We start from the raw sequence: 20,354 nt of genomic DNA, 5'->3' as shown, positions 1-20,354 counted from the left end.
TCCTTTTTCAGTCAACTTTTTGCCTGGTTGAAAAGGGTAAAAAGTGATGCCACTGTTTTAAGAAATAGAGCGGTTATGTAGTTAAAAGTGACATGATATGGTGTCCTGGAGGAAACCCGTGCAAACACAGGCAGAACATGCAGACTCCATACAGAAAGGTTCACGGCTAAGAAGGTCACGCAGGTTTTGGGGATTGTTTTATGTAGTCGGGGTCAGGGAGTTACCTTCGCTGCATCAGAAGTGGACGACGTAACCTATATTTATCTCCACTGGGCGGCAGCCTGGAGGGGTCATGCATTTAGTTATATGTCTGTGTGTGCATTTATCTGTCTGCAACAAATCATGCATTCTACTGGGCCTATCAGCTTAATAGTTTTTGTGCACAGTTATGACTGCATGATCAAGGACCTCTTGTGGTTGTGGTGGTTCAAAATCTTTGAAAAACCTGTTTTATAGCCCAGTTGAGTGTTAACTCCTCACTGCTCTTTACCAGCTGGTATGGGTGCAAGTGACCAACAACTGCTTCTTCATTTATTTATATATTTTTTTGTGTCTGAAGATTTGTCTCTGTATTGCCTGTCTGTTCTAGTTACACCTTGATAAGGTACTCTACACATTGCCCCCCCTTTCATTCCGTTACTCATGCACATCACTGGACACACCGCCTGCCCTGCAGTTGCTGCTGAACACCCACATGCCCCAAGACACACCTGGCAGAGATCTGCATTCTACTGGGAGCACTATTCTAGCTCAAGAAAGCTTTACATCAGGATCATATATTGTTCTATCGTCAAAGCACACCATGTAGATGTGCATCCATCACACCCACAGGTTCAAATCTGCCTTAGTATGTTTGGATGTATTTTTCAGGCTCCTCCCTTATTCATTTCTTCCAATCTCTCTCTACTGTCCAGTAATGCAGAAGTGCTGAAAATTAACGTACACTTTGTCTGAACTTACATTTCAGAGTTTATGTCAACATATACTGAGACAAAGAATGTTCCCAGATCTGTCACTGAAGTTTCATTTCACCGTTACAGGCTTTAGTTCTGCTTTAATTCTTCTGACTAGTGGTGGTAGTGAAGCATCAAAGGGGGCTCCAAATGAGGGAGGGGTGGGTGTATAAACAACAAGTGCCCTTCCCCTGATGATGTCATGAGAGCGGGTCTCAGAGGCAGCAGCCCATTCCTCCCAGTGGGAAATGTAGGTGAGAGGGGCTGCTTCCACAATCCCCAAATTCCCACTCTCACTCTCAAATCTCCTGACTGAAATTAGTTGTCAAGAAATATATTAATATTAATGATATAAACAGGGAGATTAGACCTCTTTTTAGGTGTACGCAGGCCAATAATACATTAGGATCAGGTTGCATATAGGACTGATTGTTAAATTGGGTTCCACTTCCTGAGGGACAACAAATACTTAGGAATAGTTTAATTAACAAAACAAACAAACAAACAAACAAATACAGTTACTAGAATTCTCTAATTAGAGAATGCGTTTGAATGCTTATGCTAATCAGAGATATCACTCTCCCCACTTTAATATGCCTTCATTCAGTGTAGAAAGATAAACAATTCAATAGTAAGTGATTTTGGATTACATCTACCTAAACTATGCCCATTATTGCCATGTCAGGTGTTTTGCCTGGGTAGGTAGTTCGAGGACATTGTCACAGTTGCAGGAATACCCCTCCTGCATGAAACTGTGCCATTCCTTTCATTCCGAAAACGGCAACAACTTTGCCACCGTTTTTTCCCCTCTTTTTTTTAAACGCACTCAGAAGAGACTTGGGGGAGCTTTACAAAGCTGATGGGTGGACCCTGAGGAGAATTTCCAGCCCCGTGATTTGCTAATCGGGGGCTGGTTCCCTTGTCATTTTCCTGTAATCGTGGGTCTGGTCTGTGGAGCTTGCCCAGCCCTCCTGTCCGTGGACGCACCAAGTGTACCGACTGCACTCTGTGCGTTTTGATTAAAGCCCGACTACCTTCACTCTGAAGGCTGGGCACTGGAAAGGAAGATCGGGGGCCTGGTTGTGGCTGAGAGAAGAGGCTGAAACTGATCACTTATGGCTTTGTTGTAGTACAGTTTCCATCACATTTGGGATTGTGGAAGGGACGTCATTAAAATTTACTTGAAGTCGCCCAAAAGTTTTGTTCACTTGGGCGCCGACCATGGAGATGCAAAGGTGGTCCACAAGGTGGAAAACGAAAAGGTGGCTTATGGATTCCACTGTAACTGCATTCATCACTTTAACCCTGGTTCTACAGGCTACCAATGTCAGAGCAGGTAAGAATATTAGGGGCCAAATGTTTCTAATGAAGTTTATCGGGACTGAAAGGGGACGGAGCACCAGCCGGCTGGGAAACTTGGTAACTGATGATGGAGATATTGGGATTGACAGGCTTACCTGGACACAGGGGGGCATGGTAACATTCATGTATTTTTTTCACAGCACAACCAAAGTAGTTAGGGATCTTCGTGCCCAAAGTGCACCAGTTTGTGGAAGCCACCATATTAAACGGTGCGACACAATCGTGCCCTACAGTCCCCATTACCACCAGTGAAGTGGACCACGTAGGGTTAAAAAAGACAGTTCAAAGAGCAGCTTGGTGCGACTCCTCAATGAGGTGCGCACATTTTGTTGTTCACAACACTAACATTACCGCGGGGCGCTTTTACGCATGAATTGACTGTGAGGATGAAACACCTCGTCTAATTAGATCCATCATTAAACGCTGGTGTGTGTTCAGGAAAACAGCATGTCCCCCGCTTTGTAGAATTCACTTAAGATGGAAAATAAGCTCTTTGTTTGATCTGTGGTCCACTAGGTGGATATGGACACGGTTAGCAGGGTGGATTTCTCCAGCCGGACACTGGACATTTGTCGGGCATTGGACACAGAATGCATAGCTGGGACAGTTACACTAAATAAGTGTTGAGTTTTTTTCTGACAGAGAAGTTCCTTCGTGTGTCAAGATAATAGGTTATTAGATATTTTAAAGTCAGAATGAGGGACTTTTTTTTTTTAAGTTGTATGTTACGTGGAATGCTTTGAATTTGCAGTTACATCATTGCAAAAAGCATTCGTCGTGCATTGACAAATGAGTGAAAGGAGATTGATCACATATATGTAATGGAGGATAGTTTGAGCATGATGCGGTGGTTTATTGGTCATTAAAAAATCGCACAGCAGTTTTACCAGCTCTGAGAGGGTGGGCTGGTTAGTTTTCGGCTGTAGTGATTATAAATATGTGATATACATTAGCCTTCATTTAATGACATTGTTATATTACATCGTGAACTGCCATGAAAAGAAAAAAAGAAAAGGATAGAGAAAGAAAATCATGTAAATGTTCCCTGAGGGCGTCAGTGGATCTTGGACATGTCAGTGCGCTCTGGAAGGAAGAGCGCAAAGCCCCTGCGGCTCTGAGCTGAGGGGGGCTGAGCGGTCACACACATCCCCTGCCAAACAGGATCACCCTTTCTCCACACTGCCCTGGTCCACACCGAAGCCCAAAACCTGGCTGGTGCAAGCCCACCGGTATCCATACAGCTCTTCCTGTCAACTTTGCACTTAGATGTTTGGTCGGCTGCAGCACAAGGCCGCGTTGTCTGCGCCGGTGGGAATGTTTCCTCCTCTAAGTACTGAGCACTTATTTGATGATGGTCCTTGTTGCGCTTCCCTATGATTTAACAGCCTTCAAAGAGCAGGCCTGCGTATGAGCCCAGCCTGATGCCATAATGGCCATAAGTCGTAGGGTTCAGGATCACACAGGCCTTCCACCTGGGACCACAAGGCAATTCTACAAGGATAATGATGTTTTATTTCAAGCATTCACTGATACATAGGATGTATTATATTGCATATAGATGTATGTATACATATAGGAAGTACAGATTAAGAAGACACATTTCTTCTTTTTCTATTCTCAAATTCAACCTAACAACAGCATTGTCATTTGGTGAAAACATTACTCAGTGATGTCCGCTTTTTATGAATGAAGAAAAACAGTCTTGTTTTGAGGTTGACCAGCATGGATCTTTTGGCTCATTCAGTTGGTTTTGAAAGGGATTCTTAAGACCAGGGGTGGTGAGGGTTTCACAAACCACAGAAGAGCATTTCCATGTTTTAGCTTCAGCTAAAGGACCAATGAAGGACCTTTAACTGAAGTTAATGAATACAAATGACCAGAACTGGATTTCTGAGGTTTTCGTGACAGTGGTGACATGCCAGTTCCTGTCACCGAGTCACTTTTTATTAACTTAAACCTATTCATTTTCCGCTTTTCAGTCATTTTTAGCCAACAAGTATTAGTTCAGGACATTATGGACTGAAGTTCTACTTTAGGTTTAAAATTGCACCTTTCTGAACTCATCAACTCCAGTCTGTTTTTATAATTCAAAGCATCCTCCTGCAGTGTTTGAGTGCACTGGGCTCACAGTCAGAGTCTCTTGTGTCTGTTTATGGTGGTTTAGGCTGTTTCTGCAGGGTAACCTCTCCATCTAGCAGTGTACAGACACGTTTTCTCAGCCCCCGGGGCGCAGGCTCAGATGTGCATTCCAGCAGACAAAGCTAGCATTTTCAGAATCCTCTCCCTAATGCACTCAAGGTGGAACATGGGCTAATCAGCTCCTCGCTGGACTTTCGTCTTGTTGAAGATGTCACACATTTAGAATCACTGTGCGATCATTTGGACACATGCTTTGCTTCATCCCAACAAAGCCACAACTTGAGAGATATCTCTTTTCACCTGCAATCACCACAGCTTGCAGTTACATGAGCCCTCTCCAAATTTTAGGATTTTGCTTTTAATAGTTAACAGAATAATAAGATGCTATGTGATGACGTGCTGTGAGGCATAAAAGAAGTTAATGAGAGGAGAGCAAGGAGGGAAGAGTAGACGAGGAAAAATGCTTTGAAAAACGGGGTAGGTCTCAGTGAAGTTTCCTCGGTATGACACCAGCATAAAGCCGTCTTGTTTGAGCCGGCAGTGTGGTGGAAGTCAAAGGAAAGAGAGAGAGAGGGAGAGTGAGGGGGGGCACATGCTGGCTGAAGATATTATTAGAGTCTCAGGGAGCTGCAGGTGAAAAGGTCCTCCTCCTTTTACCAGCCAATTTCACCTTTCTGTGGAGATTTAGGGTCTGAAAGTGACACAGCAGGAGGAGGACTCACGACACTGATATGCTCGGGTCTTGCACAGTATGTAATGAGGGACGAGCCGAGGCAGACTTTTTTGGCCTCTGTCTTCAGAATGGTGTTTTGGAGCTGGCATTATCTCTTGGAACACGTTACCTCTTGTCTTTAACTGTGCCTCGATATACACCTGTGAACATGACAGGGATCATATCAAATCAGTCGATCTGTGTTTTATGTGAATGCCTCAGCCATAATCCACCCCACACGCCTCCTCAATTTGCATACTCTGTTGGGTGGATCTAGTAAATGAGCAACAGAGGAGGTCTTGTCTGATAGTAAGGGTAGGCCTAATTCCCCCCCTCCTCCAGCCTATTAGGAAGGTCCGTCCCTCTGTGCCACCTCAGCTCTGATGAGAGCTATGTGGTCTGTTTGCACAGCCCCAAGGGCAAACTCACACCAGCTCATCAGATGCACTCTTAAAACCTGCGCACACTCATTTGGCCACCTTAATGGATTGGCCAGTATTGACGTTTTCTCGGCACCTCCGTGCAAGGGTCGCAGCCCGGCCAAATCGCCACATCTGGAGCATATGAGTTTGAACTGGGAGCGACTCTGCAGGAACTCACAAAGAGGTCCTCAGTTCACTCTCCAAAGAAAGTAGCTGGTTCATCTTCAAAAACGACAAAGAAGGCCAAGTGGTCACCCCATGTCAGCATCCTTACCAAGAAACACTGTTAGGGTTTTCCTTTCAGGACCTTTCGCTTGACTTTAGCACACTTTTGTCAAAATGCTGACATCTCCTCTTTTGAAATAGGAACTAGGTGGATTGACAGGCCGGATGCTCACTCACTGACAAAGCAGTCATGGCCTTTTTTAACCCGTGAAATGTGTTGCTGGTGGAGCTCTGCAGATTCCTTTTGTTCACTCAGGATTTAGGCTTAGATGAAGAAGACTATTAAACCTTGTGAACCATCTCTCCTTTCAGGATGAGGCACATCTGGTCCTTGCCAGGTGCGTGGAAGATGACAGGACCAGATGTTGGCCAAGCGCTGTTTTTGATCATCATGGGCATGAAAATAAGCCAGAAATATTTTGGTGGGATTTTGCTAGCATCTTTGCAAAAAAAAAGTCCTTAGATCTGTGCAGCTGTGACAAAGTGACCTCAAGTTATTCATTCATCCTATTTTGTTGCTTGATATACATTGTAATCGAAAGGTACAATAGCAAATTCATATCTGCCTTCTTGGTCTGAGGCCACAGCCACTTGGAGACGTTTTTTTGTAGATGCGACCTTTTCTCTCCATTTCGACCATCTGTCCATATGAAAGCGATACTTTCAGTCGACCAAAATGCAATTTTTGGTCGACATCTAATTCTAACTCTGGGATATCAACATACCACTCCAGTCACTCCTCAGCTTCTTTGCACAAGCTAATATCGTGAAAACATATGCGTATGTGCTTTTACATTCTCATGTCAAGAGATATTTTCGAAAATGCTGCTGTGAGCATTGATTTTTTTAAAACAAATAAAAAAAGTTGTGTTTTCAAAAACATCAATCTCCGTGCGGAGCTGGCCTAAACTGCGTGTCCAGTGAGCAGTACGTTCTGCGTCGCCTAGCTGACGGTGTTGCAGAGAGCCCTCTGGTACGCGTTGTGCTCGCGGCGTCCTTCATATTCCGTAAGGACAGCTTCATGTTGAAACAGGGGCTAGGTCCCCCTGCCGCATGCTCCACTGAACAGAATGAAACAGGCTGTTATAATTTGCTTTTCCTCGCCACAGCTGGAATGTCAGCCAAACTGTGTTGAGAGGGAAATCAGACTTTTTTTAAAGATCCGCTTGTATAAAGTAGCTAAAGAAACGTTCAGAATGGTTTGACCCGTACATGCCAACCAAAACAGTGGCTTTAGAGCTGTCAGAAAAGGCTCGCTGATGCCTTCAGACATCCTGGCTTGCTTATTTACCCTACAAAAACAGATTAGAGTTATTACCCTTAACAATCTACCATTGTATTGCCTGTTTTAGCGAGGTATTGCTGTACTTTGTGGAGTGAAGTGAGCCCCTGTTGGAGGCTTACCATATGTGGTCTTCTCATAGTACTTGATTATGTGAGTTTGAGCTCTTATAATATAGCACTTTAGGCTTGGCCACTGGGGGAAAGCTTTATATTGAGAGGGTGTTTTGATTAAGGAGCATGATTTTAATGCTTTCCCATGGGTCTCTATTGGCTGCATGTGGCCAAACAGGCTCCTTTATGTAAAGTGCATCAGATTGGAGAGAATGGGAAACTCAGAGAGGCTCTGGTGACTCTTATCGGCGTAAACCTATCCAAGTGTTATAAGACCTGTTGGCTGTAGGCACATTGTTCATTATGCTCTTTGGCTTCAGCGGAAATATTTCCTGTCAGATGAGGCTGCAGAGCCATGGGCCGGCAGCATTTTGTAGTTTAACTGTGGTTTAACTGTAGAGATTTATCATTGACTGAGAGGCAAGTTATTTGGTAAGGTGCTGGAAGGGGTGTAATAGCTGTATGTTTAAAGTTGATACATTGACCTCCTTTGACTAATAAATTTATCTTTGGTATACTGTGATTGTTCTATAATAATTGCATTAAGATGTTAGTAATTGAAATCAATGAAACAAAGAAACATGGAATCAATGCAGTCATGTGTTATTGGTCATTTAAAACAAAGTCCTCACTACACTTACACAGCACATGGTATTTTTATGTACATGGCTAGGAAAAAATAATACCCATCATGTAATGGTGCTGTTTCTGTTCTGTATTAAAGGAATGCTCCAACGTTTTGGGTAAAATTGCAAAATAGCATTTTTTCAGCTTACCCAGATGTGAACTTCATTACGCATGATACACTGTGTAACACAGCTTTGGAGCTGCTGACAGTTGCTGTCTTTCGCCTTTGTTGGAGCTAGGCTAACGACTCCCACAGACTTCAAGTTTTTATGCTAAGATAACACAAAATGCTACCCCTGGCAGCTGAACCACTGGACGTACAGAAGTGAAAACAGTATTGAGCATCTTGTCTCAGTCTATGTTGCCCAAAATGATGAAGTATTCCCGAACAGACCCAGGATTCCCAAAATTATCATAGCACCTTCTCATCTTTGGATCACTGATATGTCTGTGCGTGTATTTCAGAGCTTTCTGAAACATTGTGGATGAACGGAGATGAGTTACTCTCATCCACAAACTGCAACAGTGGCAATTTTTTTTTAAAGCATACAAGCATTTGGTGTTCATTGTAGCCATTGAGAATTCTGGTCATTGGAAATATGGTGTCTGACACCTGGGCTCGTCTATTAAGGTCATAATCATACATTGGCTTATTGCTTGATAATACTTGCTGTTCATCACAGAGATTAATCACAATTTGCTGAGGAAAAAAAAATACCATAACCTAACTGATGTTCTATCTGCTTCCCTTAACAGCAGATCCGGTGGATGTGTTAAAAGTATTAGAATTTCACAATTCACCCGAAGGAGTGAAGAAAACATCAGGATTTTGCACAAACCGAAGAGCATCGCAGCCGGACACAGCCTACAGAGTGGCCAAGGCCGAGATCAGTGCCCCCACCAAGCAGTTATTCCCAGGTGAGATAAACCTCTCGGCTTCTCTAACCTCTCACAAGCTGACTCCCTTTATATGAACTGGTGTTTAAAGTGTCAGCTATTGTAGTTGCCATGTTCTCAGACAGATTCCTGTCTGAGAACAGATTCAGACAAATTCACAGCGGATTCCCTCTCTGACTGTGTCTTTGCATTGTGCTGCCAGTGAATGCTTTGAGAGACAATGTTTGGCTGACCAAAAGCAATTTTTCAGTCTCCACCTGGTAGGAGCGTCTCTCAACAGCCCAGTGCTGTACTTTGATATGGCACAGAAATTAATTGAAGTGAGCCTCTTTTATCGAATCTGTCCAACTAATTAAGTGGTTTTCATGAGCCCTAAATTAAGCCAAATATGGTGTTACAAACAAGGTTAAAATGTACGTATTGGTCACATTCCAAATGATGCAATTTTTAGTGAGTTAAATCTTCTCATATTAATATAACTAGTAACTGGGGAAAGTGATAATCCCTAAAACCCCCAGAAATCACTTGTCAATCAAACAATGCAACCAGTACTGTGATGATGGGTTTGGTGGGTGTAACTGATGGAACCAAAGCTATCAAATAAGTATCTATGCACCTCTTGCACCGCAGTGATTTTAATAATGTTGATGATCTGGTAAGTGTCTTCTCTTGCTGACTCTAACCTATCTGCCTATAATGCCATCCCCGACAGGAGGTGTTTTCCCTGAGGATTTCTCCATCCTGACCACGGTGCGCCCTAAAGCAGGCCTCCAGTCCTTCCTGCTGTCCCTTTACAACGAGCAGGGAGTCCAGCAGCTGGGTGTGGAGCTGGGCCGCTCCCCTGTCTTCCTGTATGAAGACCAGACTGGCAAGCCAGCCCCAGAGGACTACCCCCTGTTCCGCTCTCTCAACCTGGCTGATGGAAAGTAAGTCAGATCTTAAATACTAATCCAACCAATAACTTTAATAAACAGTGTTGAATCATACCAGGCCACTAGCATCATCCAAATTAAGAAGACTGGCCCCCAGAAAACTTTAAATTTAAAAAAATTTAAAATTTAAAAAAAGAAATATCATTAGCTTCATATCTCCAATGTGGCCTGGCCTAGCCTTATGTTTTAAATAATTTCTGGTGTGCAAACAGCCATATATTCATCTGCTGTGCAGTTATTTTTAGCTACACACAGCTTCTTATCATCATCCACCTTCACATCCTGTGAAAACAGGGAAATTGGTCCCTGCTTGTTCAAAACATGTGGTATTTCTTTATATCATACTTTGTGTAATTGCATCAGTCTCAGATGTCAAACTGCCTAAGATCCATATCATTTTAGATTATTTACAGTTTAGCTTTAGAGCTTCTACAAGTTCTCATTTTCTTACATCAAAGTTAATCCTAGTTGCCTATTCTATCTCAGCTTAGCATATGCTTAAGTGTTATAATGGCACTTGGAGCTCCCAGCATGCTGTCCACAACTCCTAGCAGCTGAAGTCCTCTATTTTTTCCAGGTTTTTCAGTATGTGCTGTCGTGCCAGTTCTTAAAGTTGATATCGTCTGCAAAACAAAATGTTTTCACTTATTATCAGTACAAAATATTGGCTGTCATCTTTAAAAAATCATTTTGGTCAAATCTTATCTAATATGGTCACTGGGTCACTGCATTTGATATAAATCTTTTTGAATCAACTTAAAATACACTTGTCAGCTGAAACACATTCAGGCAGGCACTTCCCGATTTCCATTGGCTTGTTCTCCTTGACAAGAGCAAGAAAACAACCCAGATATTCCCGTCGCTGCACCACAGGTGCTCGTCACAGGATTATCCATCCCATCGGGGGTTTGTGGGCATAGAGACAGGTCAGAGACAGAAAGACACTGGATTATTGGGGCACAGCGGGGACTGCTATGGGCAACCTGACCTCATCCATGAACTCACTGCCTCTGTTATTTTAGAGAAGGGGGGAGGATGGAGGGGAAAGGGGCAGTCCTAAACTTCCTGATTACCCCCCCGGATTACCTCATCCAATCAGAGTCGACAGAGAGAGTCTTTTAGCCTTTTAGTGGAGGCCTGATTATCCGCTCCCAGGTTCAGAAATCCAAGAATTCTCACTCAGAGCCGGAGCTTAGCTGACATGAGCCTGTGGGCAGGGGCACTGACGAAATAAACAAACAGATAGGCCTCTGGGAAAACACAGCTTTTTTTTTTAGTAAAGGATGTTATGATGCCTATGGAAGTTATTAATTTTTTTACACATCTAACTTGCTGTTCTGTGAAGTTTGTTTTTCTGTGCTCGTGAGGGAAGTCATAACCCAGTCACAAGATATGTTGTGAGCCAAAAGGACTTAAAATAAGATCAGCTGCATCCACAGCTATTGTGATGGAAGGGAACTATCAAAATCCTTCAAAAGACTCCACTTAAACCGATGCAGGCAGCAGCGTTGCTGGATGTGCAGGTTGGAGAAAGAGTAGCGCTTCCAGCCAACTTTGTGTCAGTCCTGTGGGGCATTTTTGTCCAGTGTGTAGTTTTGTGACCCACTGCCTAATGTTCTCTGTAAAGGAGTTTTAGCACTTCAGGGGCTGGATACATTCCAACCCCAGGCCTGGGCTAAATCCTCACTGACTAGTGCTACCTCACCTCCCTGTGGATGTATTCATTGTTACAAAGAAGCATATGCCAAGCTTGAATAGAGAGGCACAATGATAATATTGATGAGAAAGAGTATTACCCACTTTTTTTCAAATGGTAGGAGATTGAGAGGATTTCTACTGAGCTGTGGCACAGTGTAAACTATTAACTGTGTGTTGCACAAGTTGTTTGCATTTAGGTTTTCATTTATTTTTACATTGTAATTAATGAGAACCTGTTTGGATCTACTGAAGCCTGAATTTGCTCCCTTGCCATATAAGGAGATCAGTTATCGTTTCTGTTGTTCTCCAGAGAGTGTTGCACATTTTATTTGCCATTAAGCCCCACATCCTGCCCTGGAATTTTGTCACGTCACGAAGGCCTTTCCTTCCTGCGCTTAACAAGACTTACCAAACTGATTGCTCATATCTACCCCGATATAGCTGTGATAAAGGATTCTGGAGCACCTTTGCTCACATTGCCATCTTGATCAGCAGCAGTGCCAGGTCTCATCTTCCACCTCAGAACAATGTTTTGACTGTGTGTCTCCTGCTCTGGCAAGCCAGGCCTTCCTGGATCCTGACACACACTTTCCACAATGTTCACCATGTCTGTCATGCCGAGTAACCCAGAAGGAGGATTAAGTTTGGAGTTTAATGAGTGTAATCCCGTGTTAAACAGGGCCAAAGTGTGGGGGCAAGAATGTGGTCCACTGCTGCCTGGTATGCAATAGCCTTTTAGTGCAGTGGCAAATGGTCCAGAGGCAAGGGAGGTGTCAGACTCACGTGTGACCCCGGTTAACCCTTTGCATCTATGGGTAATGTCAATCAAAACATTTGATACGTAACTCAAACCCTCTTGATTTTGGGAGTATTCATTCATATAATGAACGGCACAGTAGGCCTATAACAGGAAATTTTACTAGAGTGATGTTGTGATGCAGTACAAGCAGATTAACATCACATTAGAGCCGCCGGTAAACTTTTATATAATCAGTCAAACACTAGACAATGCAATGCAAGCATCATGAAATCACTTATCCATTTGGCTCATAACATATTCCCCCCTCTATTTTTGCACAATTTTTATCATATTATGTGCTGATTATAGTAATCATCATGCACTCACAATGGGCAGTGATGGAAGGGGCAAAGGAGCATCTTTAGTATATAAATATTTACAACAACCTGCTCGGCGATTAGTTTTTATCAAACTAGGACCGGTGGTGCGGCAGTTAATTCCTTTCAGTTTTATTAATTTCAACTTTTAATGCAGTGCATCCATCAGGCCAATCAGTGCATTTTTTAACTGCTACTGAGTAGTTTGAAAATGCTTCATCTGGTAAATTTTTGCCAAAATCAGACCAGTAGTTCATCATGTGGGCCACAATGGAGTTTCACATATGTATGTGATTATGCATGTAATCAAATCTATTTTGCTTTTTTTTTTTTTTTTTGGCAAACCACCAATTTACCACTTATTCCTCCTTGATGTGTCTTTGTTCAGGTGGCACCGCATTGCAATCAGTGTGGAGAAGAAGACGGTCACCATCATTTTGGACTGTAAGAAGAAGATCACCAAGCCTCTCCTCAGGAGTGACCAAGCCTTCGTCAGCACCAATGGCATCACCGTGTTCGGCACCAGGGTCCTGGATGAGGAGTATTTCCAGGTAAAGTTGGACCCTGAAGCTAACTTGTAGCTAGCGACTTTGTCTTTTCACGGTGGAAGAATGGATGAACAGCTCCACTTCACATCTGTGGGTGCGAGCATCATGTTGGCTGTGTTGGGATATTCCTATTTGAGATGTTCATCAGAAATGTTGCAGCTATCAACCTCTCTACAAATGCTTTGGGATTCACAGCTTTATCTTCCTTTACATCTGGAATTTTGATTATCATACAGCTACTCCTTTTCCATAGATTTTGTTCAAATCATGCAGAGGCTAATACACATTTAAAATTCTTAAAGTGGAATTTGACTCATTTTCATTTAGCAATTAAAATTACAAGCCGAGTGATATTCACAAATACACAGACATTTATAATTGCTTGATATGCTGGTGAAAGTATTATCTTTTAGTGAAATGGCATATTTTTGGCCATAACAGCTTTACAAAAAAACAAGAGGTGCAATTTCATGATATTGAACCTTTACACAATGTTCACACAATTTGAACATAAATTACTCTCTCCAAGCTACACTGCATTTACCCATCCACTGCTAAAGAGCGCTCATGTGCTATTTACCTTCTTACATTCCACATTATGGTAATTACCTCCAGCTTTCTCTGTTTGGGAAAAGTGGCGCTAAATTCTTTGCGTGAGAAGGTTATGGTTTCACTTCCATACCCAACTGTTTGTGACTCTAGCCCCCTTGATGTTTCTAAAACATACCAGAACTCAGGGCCATCCTGTAGGTCAGGCCTGGATGTCTTGGCTATTTGACTTCATGACATTTTTTCTGAGACCTTACATCTGAGTAGCTTGCTGGAGCTTCAGTGGAGCTTAGTGATGAAACTTGTCTGTTCCTTGCTGGACATGAAGGAGTTGAGTTTTTAACTTCCCTTGCTTCTGGCTTTACATCTTGCTCACACCGAGTGCATTCAAGAGTTGCTCCATTCTGTTTGTTAAAACTGTGTAGTGATCGCCAGGCAAATCATGTTGTCACGATAACCTATAGCTCGCTGGCAAATTTGCAAAGGTTCAGAGAAAGATTCACATCAGAGGATGCAAAGTGAAGGGGTTGGATTTCCAACTCCTGCAGGTCGAGATCTGTCAAATGTTTGCTCGTTGGATCTTTTCTGCAAAGCACACATGGGCTTATGGTAAATGCCTTGGTCTTCCCAGATTCTTTGTTGCAGTTTCTCTTTACCTTGTAATTAGGGACACTTAGAGCCACGGGAGCCCCTTTTCTTGGTCAAGAGCCTACTGTTAGATTGCAACTTCATAGGTTAGAGGTTCACAGAAACACACCTTGGGCCTTCATACAATGTTTCCTTGCTGGTATTTTCAAGCCAAAAGTTTATATTGACTTGACTGTGCTATGAATGAATTTAAATGCTCTCTGGATAAAAGTATATTCATTAATGTATAATCAATAATAACTAACAGTAAGACACTCAGTGACCCCCTTTGTAATTACTCACTTGAATCAGCAGAAATATTTATGGTGGTTTCCTGGATTGCAACATTAAAGGGGACTGGTCTCTGCTCAAATCAGCCCCAACTGTGTGTTCAGCTTTTAATACTCAAGTCAGACAGAGGTTTGCCATGTGTTGAATGGTGCAAACATGTTGTTTAGTGTGGTGAAGTTATTCCATTTTTATGTGCTGTCATGTCATTACATAAACCCTGATCTTAGAGATGAAACATTCCTGCCTTTACAATTGGTCTGCTGACAGCGTAGGTTAGCCTGAGTCAAACTTTACGGTTGGAGGTGCCAAGGATTTATCTTTTTTAATACATGCATCACATTTGCTCCCATTACTCAATGAAAGCTAGTAATCTTGGCAGAAAAAAGCCCTGTTTGACAAGAAGAAAACTGGATACAATTACCCATTAGCCTCCCACAGTAAACATCTGGTGTACACTGAGGAAGAGAATACACAGTGCTGTATGTGCCTCAACTCCTTAGGGCTAAAGCATTTTTAATGTGACTAAGCAATATGAGTTAATGCTGGGCTAGGCTGGGAAGGTATGCATCAGGCTGTTTTGAAGCATTGCTTGCTTTATGGACTTGCGTATTTGCTTATTCTTTGCCAAAACCACTTTATTTTTATGATAGCCTCCACCAATGAAGTAAGAAGCAGGTTATGTTTTGGATCAGCTTTGGATTCTGAATGAAATGTGGTGGAGAGGAAGATCAGTTGATTATATTATGTTGGTGGCCCAGATTTGGGACTTCTGTCATTAGATGGTTATCTCGTTTTAGCCAAAACTGTTATGTTGCATTTATGTGCTGGTAGAAGGGGTTAGGTAGCAGCTATAGCAAGAGGCAACAGCATTGGCATACTTATCACTGTTTTCTGTGGCGTCCGCAGCACAGTTGACAACAGCAGCATTCCTCAGCGGAGCTGAGGGCAGAGTGTCGGGTCTGCATCGCTTCAGCTGAACTTGATTCAACTTGAAGCTGAAATGCGACGCTCATCAATGTCATTTCAGTGCAACCTAACCAATCAAAGTGATCAAAATGATCTAGAGAGACAGCTCAACTAAGAGGTGACAGGCTGCTTATGACATAGCAGCCAGCGTGAGCGATACAGAGTGCCTTTTCACTTTCATAATTGCAGTGTGATTGTTGCGTTGGGTTAGGTACATTTAAGGTTTCCATATTTGCTGTTAGACAGCTTTGCACTCATGTGGTAATTTGATGGATACTTTGCACTTTAAGATGTGGTTTCTAGTCTCTATAATCTGCAACATTTTCATAGAAATGTCTTTTTGGTATTCTCACAATGAGCTGTTAGGTCCAATGATTGGGACAAAATTTTACAAAGCAGACTACCACTTTAAAGGATAGGTATTTTTCAACCCTAGTTGCATTAAAATGCTGATATTTATCACAATCTCACTGCTAGCTTTAGAGAGGAGGAGCTGACCACACAGCTTAAGCCTCTTGCTAGCGTTCAACAGTCGAACAGGGCACTTGTTTTCAGCTTCAAAAGCCATTATAAATGTCCTTCATCTTATAATTGTTCGCCCAAGAAATGTTTGCAAACGGTGGTTTCTAGCAAGTTTTATGTAGCATTTACAATAATTTTCATTGACTTGTGTACATCCACACCCTTCTCCTGTGGCTAATGTTGTGTTGATGGGAACTCAGGCTGCAGAGCATCTGTCCTCACAGTGTCAACTCAGGACAAATGAGTGCTCAGTAGAGAGTAGAAAGAAAAAGTGCAAAAAAAAAAAAAAAGTCCTCCATGGGGATAATGAACAAAAAGATTATCCATGTTCCTAAGCTGAGAAAGTTCTAAATGCTAAATAAAACTTGTTAGAAAGCACAATTTTCAACCTTTATGTGGGTGGACATGTGCAAGACGTATTTGACTGTCCTGTACATTTCTCATTTTCAAAAGGGAGGATTTTAATATGGCGTGGGATGAAAAATGCTCCCAGCTTTGGACATTTTGGTTAACTTAGTGCCTTCTCACTGTGCGTGTTTGCTCTTTGAGACAAAGTTCATCCAGAGGTGGGTGCCGGCATGAGGTCAGGCGGATGTAAATAATGACTAACAATGGCTGAATTGTCATGTGATATTGAAACACATGGTCTTCCCGGGTGAGAAGTAAAGGTCACCGTAGGGCTTTAGGGGGGCTGTGTTTGCTTGTGAAAAAGTGCTGGTTTGTTTATGGGCAGCAGGAATGACTAGTCATTATTCTGGTGCCATGCTTTGACTGATTGCTGTTACTGCTGCTGCTGTTGTTTCAAAGCCATTTTCCAGTGTGTTGCGTCATCACCACGGTGACCCAGAGTAGGAGGCATATCTAAGAAGAAGGTTTTGTGTCTGCATGTGTGTGCCGTGTATTTTTATTTTTTTCCTTCACTTTATGAGTTGTTCATGTTGAATGTTTTCACTTCCATTTTATGCTTCAGGTCATTTGGACTATTTTGTTATGCAGCTGACGTAATGAGAGCTGCGCAATCATGCAATGAGATCTTCACCGTGAAATAAGGATAAATAAAGAGTGGTGAATCCAAAAGTTAAAATCCAAATCCAAAAATTAAAAACAAATATCACATGCACTTAATTTAAATTTGATCAATGCATTAATTTATGCTCCTTTTCTCTTTTAAGTATCTCGTTGTGGTGTCACATAACTTACCTCAGTTTGGTACTACATGGTAGACTACGAATCTTGGTGTTAAAGATTTTATGTCAAATAGGTGATGAACTGAAATTTTCCTAAATTTCCTGTAATAATTTATATATCTGTAAGTACAAATTTGATTGATATTTGAGAATGTAACATCATAAATCACTGAGTTTATTGTGTCGTATCACTCAACCAAGATAAAGGGACTATTTTTATGGTGACTGCAAAAGTTTTATGAGGAGATTTGCTTTTATATCTCCTGTCAGTTTCGTTTAGATTTATGAAAGGGCACTGAAGCCAGCAGTTGTATGAAACATAGTATGTCCAGTCAGAGGTTGGCCAGTGGAAGGGGCTGAAAATAGGAGCCATAAGCCAGCTAACAGGGTCTTCTCTGTGTGGTTTTTGGAACAGGCCTCATGTCTGTTCTCTGTTCCTGCTCTCCTCCGAGATCTTCAGGGTCCATTCAGTGACATAAGGTAGTCACGACGGGCCCCTGTGCACGCTATTATGACGGGCCCTAGTGCACGTTACTTATGAAGCACAGACACGTGATTAGGCATATATGTGTATTTTACCAACAATATGTTGGATTTTACAGTTGAATGTGTTACTTGCAGTATTGTATTGGGGAAGAAGAGAGGTCAAAGAGACAGATATCAGAACCATGGACAGAGCTCTGGCACACAGTAACGTAAACAGATCAAGGAAATCACCAGGTCAGCACATCAAAAAACTCTAAGTGGAATGTTTATATAACTAAAGCTGGAAGGTATTTGCCATTTCTGCAATTCAAAATCCTCCACTGCACACTGTGTATGTATTGTGTCGGCTTGTGGTGTAAATCATTTGCACTAGTATTTCAAGTACAGTAATGAAGTAATTTATTCAAGGTTGCGTTCTTAATCATGCAGTAATTGTTGGAGGAAAAATGAACTGTCAATCATTCCCTACCTAACATGTGCTAGGCTGTTCGCTAGTTTATCATAATAATTTAGAGGCTTGCTATCCACCTGGTAGTGTCCATAATTTACCCAACTTGTAGTCTAGTAGTGAGCCGACCATAATGTATGTATAACTTGTTTTTAAGTGTATAGCAAACACTCTATTGTTATGATTGCTTAGGAATAACAGTATATCTAGCTTGCTTTCTCAACTCTACCTGCTGCATGGCTGTTGATACCACTGAGGGCGGCGATGCTGACACCTGTCGAACTGCTGCATTGCTGCTGGGAGGGCGGTCATCCGTGGAACAGGGGAATCTAATTTAGGGAGCTTTGACGCCTTCTCCTCCGGATCTTTTCTCGTCTTTTCTTACTGCCACTTTTATGTTTGACTGCTAACCTTACTCTTCTAGCCATAGTGAACTTGATTTGATTTGAGAAATCAAAAAAAAAAAAAAAATCAAATGTACAGTACACGATATGAGCCCAGAGGATAGCACAAAAAACAAACAAAATTAAAAAAAAAAAACAAAAAAACAACAAAGAATATAAGTGGCACTAGCTAAACTGTCACTAAATTTGTTTCAAAGTTCTCACTTCCCTTTCCCTCCCTTTCGTTCCTTCCATAATGCACTTTGGTAGGAGCGATGCTGATTTGCAGGGGGAGGCGCAACTGGCATCAGAGAATAGAGTAGCAAAACACAGCCACCATTCGCTCCCTTATTCAAACTCGGACATTTATTTTCACAAGTTGACCTGCATTTTTCATAAACGCCTATTCATGCGATACCTGCCCCAGGTTGGAGGCGAGCGGGGAGCTGCAGAGGGATCTGGTTTGGATGAATGAGGGCCTTTCATTGCCCCGTCAGACCTTCCTCATTTCCCATTCTCCTCCCCTCCTGCATACCCCCCCACTCCTCCTCCTCACCCTCTCCAGCCTCCCCACCTCGAGGCCCCCCTGCCGAGCCAAAGCCATGAGACTGTCTATTCATCCCTGGCTGACATTACCTGTCCGAGGCAACACACACACACACACATACACACACACACACATACCTCCCTATGCCCCCTATTCCTGGTAAGCAAACATTCTTCAGTGCTCATTTTGTCTCAGCAGAGGGACTAGATGGTGCTGATGCATTCCTGAGGCTTCATAAGTCAATAAAGGCTGAAAATAACACAGGAAAATAATATTAACTGCCTCTATCTAGTTATCTATGCGCTGAAATAATGAAGAAGAGTCTAGTTTGAACCCGCTGTATACATAACAGAAGCAGCGCATGTCATATCTTAAGCAAACACTGGCACAAATGCTTTTTAAATGAGACTCTTCCCAGTTCACGAACCGGAATGGGATTCTTCCAAGTCTGAGCTAGCCCTTTGAATCAGATGTCTCAGTGTTTTGGGTTTATTTGATGTAGCTCTTCTTACGTCCAAAGAAATGCAATATTGTCTCTTGCCTCCTGCCAAGACTCATGAATAAAGACAGCGAAAGGAAGACTGGGAGAGAAGTAAGCCTCGCTAATTCATTTTAATAGAATAGAAAACGTTTGATACTGCGCCTTTGTTGATGAAAGATGCCGGCGATTACTTTAACGTGCACACCGGCCTGTTACAATGTCAAAAACTACATTCATGAGATGAAATAGTAAAAACCAAACGTTTGTTTTAAATTTGACATGGAACTAACGATGAAAAGAGAAGAAAAAAATTAAGCAAACATTTCAGCCATGATACTGTTCTGAGTGGTTTCAAGCTGCACAAAGCTTTTTTCTAATGGATAACTGTCTGTACAGTTTAAATGAGTAGGCTAACATGGCTTCAGAAAAGTTGGAAGCAAGCATTTTTTGAAGTCAGTGATTTTACTTTTACTTTTTTATTGTTTTGACTGAGTATTTCGCTTCATTACACTGTGATTTGAGTCAAGTATGGCATCAGAAACCGTCTGAATATTGAACAACGTCTGGATGTTAGCTTAGTTCACGTTAGCCAAACTGTTTTGCTCCTGTGTTAGTCTGGGTATTGTGTAACGTTAGCTATTTGGCCAAGTATGCCAGCCTGTTGGTTTGCTAGTAACAAAGGAAACACCACAATGCGACATACATACATATACATAATAGAGACAGTTTTTTTTTTTTTTCCATTGTAGTAGGAATTATGACATAAATGTAATTTTCTTATCGCTATAATGTTAAAGCATGCATGCTAAACTGTTAACCCTCTCGTTACATTACATTGTCT

General features: G+C 42.1%; 1 protein-coding gene across 1 annotated transcript in view; it reads left to right on the top strand.

Annotated features, from left to right (window-relative positions):
- The first annotated feature begins 2,116 nt into the window (after window positions 1–2,116).
- col11a1a (collagen, type XI, alpha 1a) overlaps window positions 2,117–20,354 on the top strand; it is a 98,391-nt gene continuing 80,153 nt past the window's right edge. The window contains exons 1-4 of the mRNA XM_030079751.1: window positions 2,117–2,289; window positions 8,592–8,753; window positions 9,445–9,658; window positions 12,867–13,029. Of these exons, the coding sequence (XP_029935611.1) occupies window positions 2,175–2,289; window positions 8,592–8,753; window positions 9,445–9,658; window positions 12,867–13,029 (654 nt within the window). The 5' untranslated portion in view covers window positions 2,117–2,174. The remainder of the gene's footprint in view (window positions 2,290–8,591; window positions 8,754–9,444; window positions 9,659–12,866; window positions 13,030–20,354) is intronic.

The sequence above is a fragment of the Myripristis murdjan genome, chromosome 20 (assembly GCF_902150065.1).
Source record: "Myripristis murdjan chromosome 20, fMyrMur1.1, whole genome shotgun sequence".
NCBI classification, from domain to species: Eukaryota; Metazoa; Chordata; class Actinopteri; order Holocentriformes; family Holocentridae; genus Myripristis; species Myripristis murdjan.
This window is presented reverse-complemented; position numbering and strand designations above follow the sequence as displayed.